The sequence below is a fragment of the Artemia franciscana genome, chromosome 9, assembly GCF_032884065.1.
Source record: "Artemia franciscana chromosome 9, ASM3288406v1, whole genome shotgun sequence".
NCBI lineage: Eukaryota > Metazoa > Arthropoda > Branchiopoda > Anostraca > Artemiidae > Artemia > Artemia franciscana.
In genome coordinates, this window is record NC_088871.1 from 50222162 (window position 1) to 50239181 (window position 17020).

The 17020-nt window shown below is 34.9% G+C and overlaps 1 protein-coding gene across 1 annotated transcript in view; it reads right to left on the reverse strand.

The window, feature by feature from the left end:
- The window catches only part of LOC136031519 (filamin-A-like), a gene marked incomplete in the record, with an annotated part of 349909 nt that overhangs the window by 143210 nt on the left and 189679 nt on the right, over nucleotides 1-17020 (reverse strand). The window contains 2 exon segments of the mRNA XM_065711189.1: nucleotides 2665-2889; nucleotides 15512-15674. Of these exon segments, the coding sequence (XP_065567261.1) occupies nucleotides 2665-2889; nucleotides 15512-15674 (388 nt within the window).

A 17020-nucleotide genomic window follows, 5' to 3' on the forward strand; every position in this document is an offset into this window, starting at 1 on the left:
TTTACCTTAGGCAGCTTCATAATATGATTTTTATGTGATAATAAACCAAAGATATTGTATGGGTTCGGTCTGTGGTTGTTATTAAATAAAAAAAAAACAAGTTTCGTCCAACTGAAAGTAAAGAATAACATTAAAGCTTAAACCGAACATAAATTATTATTATAAATTAGAAATTCATTTCAGTTATTTGATAATTGCTCAAATTGTGACTCTCATTTTCAAAAAATAGTTTCGACCTCTTCGGCCGTTTTGTTACTATGCCTTACAAAATTAGTTCCGCAAATATCACTTTCAAGTTACGTGGGCGAATCTTTCCATGGAGAAATTTCTCGTGGGGAAGGGAATTTTCCATGGAGAGGGGGCTGGATTTCTCAACATTGTTTAAAAATGATCAGCAATGAAATTAAAAAAAGTTTCAGCTGAAAGTAAGAGGCAACATTAAAACTTAAAACGAACAGAAAATATTACGTATAAGAAATGGGTTGTTTCTCCTTAATAGCTTGCTCTTACGCTAATGTTTTTTTTTTTTAACTTTTAAAAGAGGATATTATTCTAATTAAATAGCCTTTGTGATTCAGGAGTCATTCCGAAAAAGCTGAAACAAAAATCAACTTAGGTTATTATACAGTTATTACTAGTTTAAAAAACGAAAATTAATATGTAAATTTCGTTTTAATTATTCTTGTACGGTGAGCCAAATTCAAAACCTGCATCAATTCAAAAAAGCTCAGGAATTAAATTAAAAAACCAAGCCTTTTTAAATGAAAGTAAGGAGCGACATTAAAACTTAAAACGGACAGAAACTATTCCGTATATGAAAGGGCTATCCCCTTCTTAACGCTTTGCTCTTTACGCTAAAGTTTTACTCTTTCTCACAACTTTACTAAAAAAAAAATAGCGTAAAGAGTGGGGCGTTGTGGAGAGGACAGCCCCTTTCGTCTACGGAATAATTTCTGTTCGTTTTATGTTTTAATGTCGCTCCTTACTTTCAATTACAAAAATATAGTTATTTTTATTTAATACAGATGGATGACCAACCTAGACGGAGTAAGTATTTTGGAAGGAATAGCGCTGGGGGGGGGGGGTCGGATTCGATCAGATTGGGTGCTCTAGAAAAGATCAGCCGAGAAATTGATTCCTAGACAGTGAAGTTCGTCAACTTTTCTGATGGTTTTTCTTTAAGATAAACTGGGGAGAATCATTTTTTTTCTTTTTTTATGTCAAATCAATATAATAAGATAAGCAAAAAAAACAGCTACTACTATCTATTCTTCTTTTTTCTTTAGCAATTCCACTAAGGAAACTAAAAATACCCTTATAAAGCCGTTTCATTAAAAAAAAAAGACAAGGCAACTTCAATTTCAGTAATTATAATAAGCGAAACCGATGCACGAATAAAAGAAAAACACATAACAGATGGTATAGCTAACAGAGACGGGAAAAATGGCTCCCCTGAATCATAAAATAATTATAAATATAAATTAGAAGCCCGATAACAAGATAGAAAAGGGACAAAAAACACATTTTTTGTAAAGATTTGCTTTTTTCTAATGTCATCCAGTAACTTATTCTGTTACAGTTATACCATCCAAATAATAATAAACAGCAGAATTTAAAACTAGCTAAAAATTGAAAAATTAAAAAGAAATGGGACACTTGGGTATAATTATAGTCTGAAACTTACAATGGATTCTTCTAAACCCTTTGATTATTAGTTGTTTTATTTTCGGATTTCGCTAGGTGGGTGCACAAATTTATGAGTTCAATGAGGGCTAATTAAGGCCTGTTATGCTTACAAACGGCAAGGCAAGATTAACTAGAGGCGGTTCTCAGATGTAGACCACAACCAAGATTAGCGCTAAAATATGTAACGAGAAGGATACAGGCCATAATATCTATTTTAAATTGGTCAATGCATACAAGATTAATTCTTCTTTGACTTGTATCAGTCTTTTTTATTCTTCTTCCATTTATCTGGCTTCTTTCCTTAGGATTTGAGCCTAATTACCAACCAAATCAAGCCACGTTGTATAAACTGGAGACAGGACCAAAGATACCAACTAGAGATACAAGCCGAAGACAATGATATGAGGCCGGAAAAACAAGAGGTACGAAAAGAGGCATCAAGTTCTTTTCACTCGAGAGAAGCAGTGTCAAACCTTTATATTGCAAACGTTTTCAGGTTAATTCTTCCTCTCTTTTGATACACATTCTGTCTCTTTCTCCCCAATCCCTCTCTCTCTATCTTTCTTTTTCTATATTTTTTTTTCAAGAGTGGTATGCGAGAAAGAGTCAGCAAAAGATGGCAAAACACGGATTCTTTGCCTATACGTGTTGATAATGCTGGAAGTTTCTTGGTATTTTTCTCTTTTTTTACACTTTCCACCTTTAAACCAAATCGAATTTTCTTTAAAACTCTTAGCTCGGCGTGGCAATTTAATCCAGTAAGGTATTTGTGCCCAAAAATACACCGTGAAAAATTTTCCAAGGTATGCAAATTGTTTATTAACAAGTCAGATATTTTCGGTAGTTACGGTTAAACTACCTTTGTTTTTGGAATTATTTATGGAAATCCTATTAGTGTCTATCCCTGGCAGCAAAAAAAAAAAAACACATTACAGAGTACATTCTTCAAAAAAAAAAAGAAAAAAAAACAGTTCTTACTTGGCTCAAGTCCTTCCACTCGAACTTTGCTGACATCTACATGAGGGACAACACTGACAGCAAGAGGACTTTGAGGAATCGGTTTTCCAGCGTAGCTTATGTTGACAGCATATTTACCGGGAGCATTCGGAGTATACTCCACAGTAAATGACGCATCTTGATTGTCAATTATAGATATTGGGATTTCTTGACCTTTTTCATTTGTCATTTGGACTTGGATTTCCCCTGAAAATATTTAATATTCTGGATAAAGATTAATTTAGACACATATTGCACTGTTTCCTGGTAATTGTTGCTAATCCTTAAATCTAATTAAATAAAAAGAACAAGTTTTTTCAACTGAAAGTAAGGAGCGACATTAAAACTTAAAACGAACAGAAATTACTTCGTATATGAAAGGGGCTGCTTCCTCATCAACGCCCCGCTCTTTACGCTAAAGTTTGACTCTTTCTCACAACTCTTCTTTTTAAAACAGTAAAAAACTTTAGCGTAAAGAGCGGGGCGTTGATGAGGAAGCAGCCCCTTTCATATACGAAGTAATTTCTGTTCGTTTTAGGTTTTAATGTCGCTCCTTACTTTCAGTTGAAAAAACTTGTTTTTTTTTATTTAATTTCTGAACGTTTTTGAATCAATGCATGTTTTGATTTTGGCTCTCTGCAGAGAAATAATTAAAACGAAATTTGCATTTTTTTTTTTGGCTAAATGGCTTTCTCATAATTTTGATCGAATGATTTTGAGAAAAAAACAGCGGGGGAGGAAGCCTAGTTGCCCTCCAATTTTTTGGTTAATTAAAAAGGCAACTAGAACTTTTAATTTTTTACGAATCTTTTTATTAGTAAAGATATACGTAACTTATAAACTAGCTTACGTAAAGAATCTTTTATTCTCATGTTTTTATTACACATATGAGAGGGTTCGCCCCCTCGTCAGTACCTCTCTCTTTACACTAAATCTTAAATTTTGTCCCAATTCATTAAGAATGACCCCTGAATCACAAAAGCCGTAGATTAAATAGTTGACATTACTAAAAATACTTTAGCGTAAAGAGCGAGGTATTAGGAGGAGGTGAGCCCCTCATATGGGTAATAATTTCTGTTCGTTTTAAGTTTTAATGCTGCTCCTTACTTCCAGCTGAAATAAACTTTTTCATATTTATTTTTTCGTTTTTTTTTTTTAAATAATGCTAGTAAATCCTGCGCTCCCTTCATGGAAATTTTCTTCCCCCATGACAAATTCCTCGATGGAAAGTTCCCCCAGTATATCCCCCTCTTCTCAACCCCTTCCCCCAACCAAAAAATCCTCATGAAAACACCTGTACACTTCCCAATAACCATTACTATATGTAAGCACTGGTCAAAGTTTGTAAAGTGTAGCCCCTCCCACGGGGACTGTGGAGGAGTAAGTCGTTTCCAAAGACATAGTTATAAAGTTTTTTGACTACGCTGAATAAAATGGCTATCTCAAAGTTTTGATCCGTTGACTTTGGGAAAATAATTAGCGTGGGAGGGGGCCTAGGTGCCCTCCAATTTTTTTGGTCACTTAAAAAGGGCACTAGAACTTTTCATTTCCGTTAGAATGAGCCCTCTCGCAACATTCTAGGACAACTGGGTCGATACGATCACCCCTGGGAAAAAAAAAATTAAAAAAAAAAAATAAACACGCATCCGTGATCTGCCTTCTGGCAAAAAATACAAAATTCCACATTTTTGTAGATAGGAGCTTGAAACTTCTATAGTAGGGTTCTCTGATACGCTGAATCTGATGGTGTAATTTTCGTCAAGATTCTATTACTTTTAGGGGGTGTTTCCCCCTATTTTCTAAAATAACACAAATTTTCTCAGGCTCGTAACTTTTGGTGCGTAAGACTAAACTTGATGAAACTTATATATTTAAAATCAGCATTAAAATGCGATTCTTTTGACGTAGCTATTGGTATCAAAATTCCATTTTTTAGAGTTTTGGTTTCTATTGAGCCGGGTCGCTCCTTACTGCAGTTCGTTACCACGAACTGTTTGATAATATACTCTAATAAATTCATTTGAAAAAATCTTTTCAAAACTATTTTCAACAAGGTTTGAAGGGCGTGTTTTGGTAACCCAGATCTATCTTTATCCAAAATACACGTCCGAAAAATATGATTTTGATGTGGTACTTTTTTAAATAAAGTATTCTCATTTTTCAAATAGTAGAGCATTTTGTTATTTTTTAATATTTTTTAGCTTTTAATGAAAGGGCTAACTTTCGTATTTACTTTAATGAATTTGATTTATCCTAGATTTGCCTGTAAAAGTTCTACACCTTGAATTTCAAATCCCTGAAAATTACTGAATGAAATCAATGTGAGAAGCTGCTGTTATCAAAATTTGTACACAAATTAAATAGGTCGAATATGGGAGAGTCGCAACGTTTTGACGGGAGAATTGAGCTTGAATTAACAGTTTTGTTTTCGAGGAGTACACAATATTTAAAAGTTTGCCTAATGAGGCTGAGATACATCTTGAATTTGACCCCTATTTCCTGGTCTATAACTTCAGTCATAACACAAGTGTAGGAGATATGACAGCTTTGTAAAATACTGTTGACAGAAAATTGACCTAAGGGCATTATTAAATAATAATAAAAAAATCAACTCAAAGTAAGAAATAACATTAAAATTTTGACGAACAAAAGTTATTCCGTATTTGAGGGAATCAACCCCTCCTCTCTTCAATACCTCGCTCTTCACACTAGAGTTTTTTTTAGCACTTTTAAAAAATAACTTTATTATGTTTCAAGAGTCATTATTCAAAATTTAGAAGAATCAATCACAGTTTAGTGTATAGGGTGAGGTATTGAGGAAGGGGAATCCTCTCATATACGGAATAATTTCTGCTCGTTTTGAAGTTTTAATCTTGCTCCTTAATTTCAGCTGAAAAAACTGATTTTGGTTAAATTTAATTTCTCATCGTTTTTCAAATAATCCCGAGAAATCTGGCTCCCCTACGCTTTAAAATTTCCTACGCTCACAGGATATTCCTCCGTGGAAAGTTCTTCCCATGTAAAATGCCCCCAGACTTATTCATCCTCGCTGAAAATTCCCCCTGTAAAATTTCTTGCGGACGATTCCGCCTGAAAGATTGAGTCGGTAAATAGAAAGTAAGACAAATGAAAAGAATTTCGTATAGGAATTCTGGCAAATTTCTCCAGTTTCAAATTTCCCCTGGAAAGTTCGCTCCCGAAAACTTCCCTCATCAGGGAAAAGTTTCCTCGTGGAAACCCGTCCCCAGCATAAAATCTCCTCAACCCGAAAAAAATTCTGAATTCTAGCCAATAACAGATACTATACCTAAACAATGGAAAATTGTCTAATTTACAGCTCTTTCCAAAGGAGCTGTGGCGAGGGGGGGTCACATTATTCTCAAAGTCATATTTATGCAATTCATTCTAGTTGGTCACTCAACAATGGCACTAGAACCTTAATTTCCGTTCGAATAAGCCCTCTCCCAATTTTCTAGGACCACTGGTTCGATGGGATTACCCACTGGGAAAAAATAAACAAACAAACATGCATTCTTGATCTTTCTTCTGGTAAAAACTGCGAAATTTCACATTTTGCAGATGAAAGCCTGAAACCTCGAAAGTAGGTTTCGCTGTTACGCTGAATCTGACGGTAAGATTTTCATTAAGATTCTTTGACTTTTAGGGGTGTTTCCCCCCTTTTTGAAACTCGGGCTGAAAATTTTCTGAGGCTCGTAGCTTTTGATGGGTAATACTAAACTGAACGAATCTTCAGAATTTGGAATCACTGGCAGCGCAATATCGCTGCCCAAGTAAAGAGCAATGTGGGCACAATATATAATTTATTTGTTTATTGATTATCATTTTTTTTTTAGACTAGGGCACTTCGTATAATGGGGTTGTCGTAGAAACTTCAAAAGAGGCTCGTTCGATTTTAAATTGGAAGGGCTAGTGCCCTTTTTATTAATCGAAAATGATTAGAGGGCAGCCCCCCCCCCAGACATCCATTATTTCCCCAAACACATCAAATCAAAATTTCGATATAGCCATTCTGTTCAGCGTGGTTGAAAGATCCAGAAATTATGCCTTTGAGGATTACGACCCCCCGCCCGCCAAGCCCTCAGGGTGAGGGTTGTAAGTTATTGCCCTGGGGGCATATAAGGGTTTTTATAGAAAGTGTGGTCGCATAAATCTCGGAGGGGTAATCGGATTGGTAATCAAAAGTTGTAGAGCCCTTTTAAGAGTTAAAAGTGATCGGAGGGCAGTGCAATTGCGCTGCCTAAGAAAAGAGCGATTTGGGGGAAATGTATTAATTTTTTTGGCTTTTTTATTTCTTTTGTTTTACTTTAGATCAGGGCACTTTGTATAGAAGGAGTTGTCGTAGAAACTTCGGAAGGGCCTCATTCGATTTGAAATTGCAAGTTCTATCTCCCTTTTCAATAATCAAAAGTGATTGGAGGGTAAACAGCCCACCCACGCCCATCTTTTCCCCATATACGTCCAATCGAAATTTTGAGATGGTCATTTTCTCCAACGTAGTTGAAAGGTTCAGTAATTATGTCTCTGAAGATTACCCTCCCTCCCCCAGAGCCCTCAGGGCAAGGGTTGTAAGTTATGTCCCGGGGCGTGTAAGGTTTTTGTGAAAAGAGTGGTCGCATAAATTTCGGAGGGGCTCACTGGATTGAAAATTGAAAGTTCTAATGTCTTTTTAAATAATCGAAAGTGATTAAAGGGTATCCACCCCCCCCCTCTCACCCATCATTTCCCGAAACACATCCAATTAAAATTTTGAGATAGACATTTTGTTAGATATAGTTGACAGGATAAGTAATTATGTCTTTAGGGATGACACCCCCCACACGGTCTTTAGGGCATGGGCTCTGTAAGTTATATTAGTTGCCCATTATTAACGTTTAAGCTTTTTATGGAAAGAATGGTCGCATAAAACTCGAATACGGCTCCTTCAATTTGAAATCAGAAGTCCTAGTGTCCTTTTTAAGAGTCAAAAGTGATAGGATATAAAAATGCTTTTGGGGTTGAAATAGCCCCTCAGAATCTGGGGGCAAGGGTTGTAAGATGTGCCCAGAAGGCACACAAGGATTTTATGGAATGAGTGGTCGCAAAAACTTTCGATAGGGCTCGTTTGACTGGATATTGGAAGTTCTAGTGCTCTTTTCAAAAGTCAAAAGAGGATTAAGGTTACCAGCCCCCTCCCACGACCATCATTTTTCAAAACAAACATCCAATCAAAATTTCGAGACGTCTACTTTCTTCAGCATTGTGGAAATATCCAGTAATTATGCCTTTGTGGACGTCAACCTCCTGACAGCCCCCAGAACAAGGGCTGTAAGTTAGGCAATTCAGTCCCTTTTTACATATGGCATATGTTATTTTGAAAGGTATACATGTTTATCCTTTACTTTCTAAAAAGACACAGGGTATTCAGGTGAGCTTTTCATAGAAGGTTGAGGGGAGTGTTGAACTAAATTAGAACACGTTATAATACTACTACTACAACTACCACCACTAATATTACTTCAACTCCTATAACTACAACCACAGTGCTACATTTAAGATATTAAGGGGAAATTTGAACTAAATCAAGATACTATGCGCATGCAGGTTGCAAATAGAGCGTGTCCCAAAAATGAATTCGAGGATTAAATTGGAACTTTCAGAAAATACTTAAAGGGGAAGATCAATAGACCAACAGCCAATATGTTCATGCTACTACAAATACTACTACTGCTGCTACATTTACTACTATTACTACTACTACTACTACTACTACTACTGCTGCTGCTGCTAATTCAACTGCTACCTTTATTGCAACTACATGTAAGGCTAAGAGCATAAAGATGAAAACCACAAAAGTATATAAACATACAGGTTATCAAAAGGATATGTCAGCAATATCATACCATCGGCTAACTCTATTAAGTTGAAACTTCCAGGATTTGATGAAGAAGATGTTCAAATCACCAAAAGGCAAAACATATACTATTAATACTACCACTACAGTTACTGTAACTAACAACGCTAAGGTTATTAAGGTGAAACTTTTAGGGAACGTTTAGGAGGAGTTTCCATTAAACGATAAAACTATATGCAAGCTGGTTTTCAAAAGGTATATAAGCAATATCATAGGCAGTGTCGCTCTATAATTGCTAAAAATATCATTGAGACATTTAAAGGAGCTAATTCGACTCAAGATTAAAAGTTCTAGTGCCTTTTTTCAGATTAAAAAGAGATTGGAGGGCAAGCAGCCCTCCTCCCAAGCCCATTTCTTTTCCAAACACACCCATTCAAAATTCTTAGACAACCATTTTGTTCACCGTAATAGAACAGTCCAACAGTTATGTTTCTAGAGATATTGGGCATGTCAACCCCCCCCCCACATTTATGTAATTGGCCCACTATGCTTTAAAACTAAATCAAATGATACTGTGTGTATGGTTGCCAATAAGAAACCTCAACATATCGAGAACGAATGGGGTAGGCTATTAATTTGAAACTTTCGGGGCTTCTACTATTACAACTTCTGCAATTAAAATTTAAAGAAACCAAAAGAATGTAAATGTATCCACGTCAAAGAGTATAGATAGAATTTTTTGGGAATGATATTAAATTTATTTTTCTCAGGTGAACTTGATGAGGTACAAATTCAAATTAAACAATATTATTTGTGTCAGGATTAAAAACTGTTGAAGAAAAATTCTCCAACATACAAATAGCAAGCCAAACTATGGATTCTTCTAGAAAAAAAAACGATTCTTCTATTCTTCTAGAAACATTATTTTTGCCATGAAAAAGACTATGTCAATAGAAAAACGAACAGGAATTAATTTAAAATTTTTTTCCACAAAATGAGTTTTCAAAGAAAAGTAAAGAATTCCACTAAGTCAAAAATGAGCAGAAATAATTTCAAATAATTGTGCGAACTATGTTTGGTCTTGAAAATGCATCGGGTTGTTAGCCCTACTCATGTTAACTTTTGCCCGTTTGTGTTTGACTCGGTTATTTGTTGTAATTTCTGTTCGTTTTGATTTTCATTTATTCATTGATGATAATTTGTGATAGTTTTACGCTTGAAAGATTACTTGACTTAATTTCTGCTCATTTTTGGCTTAATGGAGTACTTTACTTTTCTTTGAAAAACTTGTTTCGTTGAAAAAGCTTTTTGTATTAATCAGGATAACAAATCGATTTTTTTAATGTATCTATTGATAACAAAATTCAGTTCGTTAATCACGACCCGTTCGATTAATTCTGTTTTCATTAAAATGAAGGCTCAGGCATTTGACCCTTATGATTCAAACAGCTCGTTACTTTTTATTAAATGAAAACACTACTAGACTGTTTTACGAAAATTCTATAAGCAGTTTTTTAGATAACCCACCTCTCTCAAGGTCGAAGTCATTTATGTCCGACCTTACATACGTATGCATGGTAAGGGCTTTTCCCCCTGTCTTTTCATATCCCAAATTATCGATGATATCTTATCACTCTAACAAACTTCTTCATATTCCTTTATAATTAGTCCTTTTTCATAAAGGTTTCAAAATTTCATATACCGTCATGGTCATATCGTCGGATGTCCTTATAGAATCAGTGCGTAAGTCATATTTTCATAATTTTGCAGGAAAACGAAAACTGTCCTTTCTTTTTTTTCTTTTTTTTAGTATTCCAGTGAAATAGCTTTTAATTCATGTTAAGCTGGGGATACTTCAGGTTCACTTATTTCTAAAATAAATGGAGACACATTATCAGATCATGGAAAGTATGTTCTACCTCTTAAGGAAAAGAAATAAATCAGTGCTACCCAAACAAAAATCCGATTTTATTTGTTGATCAAAGTAGGGGACTGAGAACCTCTAGTCAAGGATTTTTCGACAATAGCAATTCGGATTTTCATTTGACATATTTTTTCATCGGTTTCAGACTTTTTTTTCAATATTCTAAAAAAATTCTATTTTAAAGTTGAATGACAATTAATATTTTTGAACTGGTGCATGATAAAATCACCCAGGGGGAAGAGAAAACATATAAAAATGTGATTATGTTTATTGTTCAAGATAAGGGACTGAAACCTTCCATTAAGGGATTTTCGGCAATAGCAATACTAATTGTGTACTTAAAATTTCCACAGGATTTCATTTTTGGATATTTCAAGGCTCTAAACTTAAGAATTTCTTCTCTAAAATCGGAATAAAAATTGTTGATTTTAAAATGCTAAAAATCATAAAATATAAACATAAAAGTAACCTGCAAAATGTGATTTTGTTTGTTGTTAAAGGTAGGGGACAATAAACCTTAGTAAATAATGGACTATACGAACAGAACGACAAGAATTATAAGTAGTAAAATAAACTTTATGTATTGGGTGTTAAAAAGGGGAGGAGATGAAAGAGGGGGAGGAAATTGATTTATTTAATATGTCAGTCTTTGCATTCTGGTTTCCGGTATACATCATTGTACACCTCTAAGGTTTTAAAAAGTGCAGTTTAATAAACTCAGTGATACGAAATAGCGTTGCTAGGGTTTTGTAGGCTTTCTTCTATCACTCCTTTGATCATCGAGAAAAACATTTCATTTGAATGTCAATCAATGCCATATACAAAAGGATTGCCACACTTGAGTTGTCCCACTCTCTCCCCCCCCCACTGATATTTGAAAATTACATTTAAATGTCTAATTTTATTGATAAAAAAATATACGTAGTTCAGTTTGCCCACCCAAAATGAAGTGCTGGTTAGAAGCATGATCAATGAAGAAACAGGGATTGATGGGAAAAATATGATTTTGAGATCCTGAGCCGTTTAGTAGATCCATCTTCTTAGGCTAAGAAATGTGCCCATGTCCTTCTTTAAAAGTAAAAAAAAAAACACCCCCATGAAACGAGGAAAATATTTTAACTTCTCAAATCAGTAACGACAGGAGAAGAATTTTCTCCTAGTCTTTTCACTCACCCCTCCGTTTCAGAAAACACCGGCATAAAAACTATTTTCGAAGGACAAATTTCAGAAGTGAATAAACGTCAACGTAAAGGTCATTTTATAAGCGTTTCTTCAAACTATTGATTAACCAAATCAGAAGCAGAAAATTATACAGATTTCTTATAGGCTACCGACCCAATCGTCTTGGTCAGTAAGCGGAAATAAGGATTAAATGCTATTGAGTAATTAAAGGTACATAAGAGTCGTGGACTCCATGACTACATAGCGTGAAAAAATAGATTTCCACTGATCTGACGTTGACCACTACAGCATTAAGGTTCAGATATATGAGGAAATTAAATCTAGGATCATCGATATTCTCGATTGGTTTCATGAAGTTAATTAAATAAAAAAAACAAGTTTTTTTAAATGAAAGTAAGGAGCGACATTAAAACTTAAAACGAACAGAAATTACTCCGTATATGAAAGGGGCTTTTCCTCCTCGACACCCCGCTCCTTACGCTAAAGTTTTTTATTGTTTTAAAAAGTAGAGTTGCGAGAAAGAATCAAATTTAGCGCAAGGAGCGGGGTGTCGAGGAGGAAAAGCCCCTTTCATATACGGAGTAATTTCTGTTCGTTTTAAGTTTTAATGTCGCTCCTTACTTTCATTTAAAAAAACTTGTTTTTTTTTATTTAATTTCTGGAAGTTTTTTAATTAATGCATGACTGATTCTGGCTCTCTGTACATAAATTATTAAAATGAAATTTGCATATTAATTCTTTTTTTGGCTAAATGGCATTCTCTTAGTTTTGATCAGACGATTTTGAGAAATAAGGGGTGGGGAAGGAGGTCTTGTTGCCCTCCAATTTTTCGGTTACTTAAAAAGGCAACTAGATCTTTTATTTTTAACGAACGTTTTTATTAGTAAAAAAAAAATACGTAACTTAAAAATTAACTTACGTAACAAACTTTTATATTCTTATATTTTCGATTATATATATGAGGGGGTTGGTCCCCTTGTTAATACCTCGCTCTTCACACTAAATCTTGTTTTATCCCAATTCTTTAAGAATGACCCCTGAATCAGAAAGGCCGTAGAATAAATAGTTGAAATTATTTAAAAAAATTTTAGCATAAAGAGTGAAGTGTTTATCTCCTCCTAAATACCTCGCTCTTTCTGCTAAAGTATTTTTAGAACCCCTCATATGCGTAATAATCTCTGTTCCTTTTTAAGTTTTAGTGCTTCTCCTTACTTTCAATTAAAAAAACTTTTTCATGTTTATATTTTCATTGTTTTTTTTATAGCAATGCTAGAAAGTCCTGCGCCCTTTTCACTGAATTTCTCTTCCCCCATGAAATATTATATTCTCTGAGGCCAACCTGACTTTCATACATAATGATGATGATCCATGAAATATTCCTCCAAGGAAAGATCCTCCCATATAGCCCCCTCCCCTGAACCCCACACCCAAACCAAAAAAATCCCCCTGATAACGTCGGTACACTTCCCAGTAACCATTACTGTATGTAAACATTGGTCAAAGTTTGTAACTTGCAGCCCCTCCCCCAGGGACTGTGGGGGGTAAGTCATCCCCAAAGACATAGTTATTATGGTTTTCGACTATGCGGAAAAAATGGCTATCTCAAAATTTTGATCCGTTGACTTTGGGAAAAAATGAGCGTTGTAGGGGGCCTAGGTGCCCTCCAATGTTTTGGTCACTTAAAAAGGGCACTAGACTTTTCATTTCCGTTAGAATGAGCCCTCTTGCAACACTCTAGGACCACTTGGTCAATACGATGACCCCTGGGAAAAAAAAACAAAAAACAAATAAACACGCACCCGTGATTTGTCTTCTGGCAAAAAATACGAAATTCTACATTTTTGTAGATTGGACCTTGAAATTTTTTCTATAGGGTTCTCTGATACGCTGAATGCGATGGTGTAATTTTCGTTAAGATCCTATGACTTTTAGGGGGTGTTACCCCCTATTTTCCAAAATAAGGCAAATTTTCTCAGGCTCGTAACTTTTGATGACAATAACTAAACTTGATGAAACTTATATATTTGAAATCAGCATAAAAATCCGATTCTTTTGATATATCTTTTAGCATCGAAATTCCGTTTTTTAGAGTTTCGTTTACTATTGAGCCGGGTCGCTCCTTACTGCAGTTCGTTACCACGAACTGTTTGATTTAAAGTTTCAAACAGTTTGTAGTAGAGAACTGCAAGGAGCGACTGGGCCCAATAAAACCGAAATAAAATCTTGATAACAATTGATACTTCAAAAGAATGGCCTTTTATGCTGATTCCAAATATGTAAAATTCTTTAAGTTTGACGTTTTCCATAAAAAGCTCCTACGCTTTGAAAATGTGTATTTGATTTTCGGAAAAGAAGGGAAACACCGCTAAAAAGTCAAGTGATCTTAATAAAAATCACATCCCAAGATTCAGCACATTAGCGAATCCAACTGTAGAATTTTACACCCATATATATAAAATGTTTAATTCTGTACTTTTTATTAGAAGAAAGATCACAGATGCGTGTTTTTTTTTTCAGGGGTAACAATAGCAAACCAATGGTCCTAGAAGATCGGGAAAGGGTTTATTCGAACGGAACTAAAAAAGAAAAACAATAAAAAAACGTAGTACCATTATGAAGTGACCAAAAAGAATGGAGGACAACTTGCCGCCTTCTCACGCCCTTTTTCCCAAAAGACAATTAATCAAAATTATGAGATAGCCATTTGATTCAGCCATTTGATTACCCATTGTTTGCAAACAGTATTTGCAATCGAGAAACATACGTACATTTTTGGGGGATGAAATCACACGGAGAGAATTTTCCAAATAAAAGAACTTTTCAAGAAAACTTAATTCCGATACTATAACCTAAAAAAAAAAAGGTAGAAATAAGGTAATATAACAATTCCATAGATGGAACCTTAAACGGTCAGAAATTAAAAGGACAATTATTTTGTCCCTTGACTATAACAAGTCAAACTTAAAAAAAAGAAGACATTTCTGTTAATGCATAAAAAAAATTAAATCGAATTTCTACTGAGTAAACATATTAAACATAAAAAAAACAGGAATCAAGATAAAAAAAATGGGGTGAACAACCCCTCAAATCCCCTATAGACTAGAGTGTTGTTTGCTCTTTACTGAAAAAGATGTATATTTGAAAAGTTTTCTTTCTTTCACTATAAATTGCAAAACTAAAATCTGCTCAAATATTGTAAATTCAAAAAAAAAAAAATATTGCCCCTATTGTTGGTAATTTCTGTCCCTTTTCGCCCTGACTTGATTGTTCATTTGGATCTCTATTCTTTTTATGTTATATTTATTTATTCGAAGTAAAATGTGTTATTCCAAAATTTGATGAATTCTTTTATACCCTTGGTTAGAAGGCTAGCTAGGTTAAGAAGGCTTGTGCATCGAGGTCCCAGGGCCCGTGGCCGAAGGTCTTGAGGATATAAATTTCAAACTGATCCGATGCAGTAAGGTTTTAGACCAAAGAATTTCAGGATCTCTAGCACTCTTCCCCACAAAAATTCAAAGTTCCCTTGGCCCAGAGAACGGTTCCTGAATGTTTCAATGGCAGTGGGGATAATTATTCCAAAGTAAAATCAGAGATAAAAATAATTATTGTAATGCATCACCTCGCTTGTAAATTTTCTTTGCACTATTGTATTTTAAGTCAAATTGGACATCGAAGGTAGTCAATGAAGGTCAAATTAAAGCATTACTTGATCCGATATTAACACTCGGATCCGGTTTCATCCAATATCAAATATTAATCTGATACTAACGGGCAATTTTATTCTTGTCACATCTTCTGTCTGACATGTAACGAAAAACTAAATCTACAAAAACTAATATCTACAGATCAGTATAAATTGCAAGACTGCATACCTGGCCCAGCTTCACGGCAATCAATATTGAAATGTGTAGGAGTTTTTGTCTTGAGGCCCCTCTCAACTCCAGGTCCAAATACTTTAACTTTGTTCGGATCAGTTGGATCTGACACAAACACTCGAAATGGGCTGTTATTAACGGCAACGCCACCATGATTCACCTGGAACGTAAGTAAAAGACTTTAGGTTATGTATGTCAAATTCGTAAGCATTGCACGTTGTTTGTGAACCAATACACTATATATTGGTAAGGGAATGATTCATCGAAGGACGGAGTTTCAGCCAGTCAACACTCAATGTGAACCAACCATTCAGAAGAACCGAACTAGGTCAGGATGGAACTCTATAGAAGAGGACCCTCAAACTGGTCCAGGTCAAGGTTATTTTAGAGGGCCCCCTAAATAGTATAAAACTACACAACGAATTACACAGCTCAGCTTTGATTTCAATTGTTTTCTTGGTCTAGGCCGACCGCCGAGATCCAAATAAAGAATATAGAGAACAGCAAAAATAATTATATCAGGGATCGAGATCAGATTAAAAGCGTTTAAAACCAATAAAGCTTCAAGTGCTAATAGTGCGGTGAATGAGTTTTTAAAATATGGTGGTTGCAAAGCTAGAGATGACTCAAAGATTATAAATATGATTTTCGAAAAAAGGGAAAGCACCTAGTGATTTTACTACTATTACTACTTAATATTCGTTGCAGCGCCAAGCCACCTGATGCAAACACAGCTACGCACGCTCCACCTCCGTCTCAAAGTAATTTTAGTAATTTTAGGAAAACTTAATTGCAACCCAAGGTTTCCTCCACTTTCTTCGGGAGCGATGTCAAACCATCGGAAAAATTATAAGAACAATGAAACGAAAACATTAAAATACTAGGGCTAACTTTAAATGGAAAACAAAAAAATAACAATCGTGTAGGAATAATGCAGCAGCCAATTGTGTCCACTGATGATGAGTGTCAATTCAACAACAAAACTAATCGTAAGTTATTCCATTCAACTGTCTTTGACAAATTCGCCTATTTCTCTTTTTATGATGGAAAAGTACTGTGATCTTTGGAATTGTGTTCATGAGCTTTAAGCGATGAAAAAGTTGAATTTGCGATTGAAAAGTTTTCAACTTGTAAAATGTCTGTCTAAAATTAGAAGTGATGTCTACACGACGGATTGCTTTATGAGGGTAAATTCAAGAAAAAAATTAGGTGTTTCAGAGACAAAATTGAGATGCCTAAGGCTTATACTAGATCCTTCTATTCCTAGAATAGCAATTTCATATTTAGTCTAGAATTCGTGAAAAAGATTGTAAAGACTCTTAAAGTGTTCATTAAACTTGAAAGCAAAGCAAAAAGATCAAGGATACTAATTTCCGGTAGCTTAAATCAAAAGAATAAGCTATAGACCTGAACTAGCCTTCCATGAATTTCATGTAAATGATCCCATTCGTTTATTTTTCCGAACTTAGCCGTGGTGACCACACCTCTTCAAAGGCCTTGGAATAG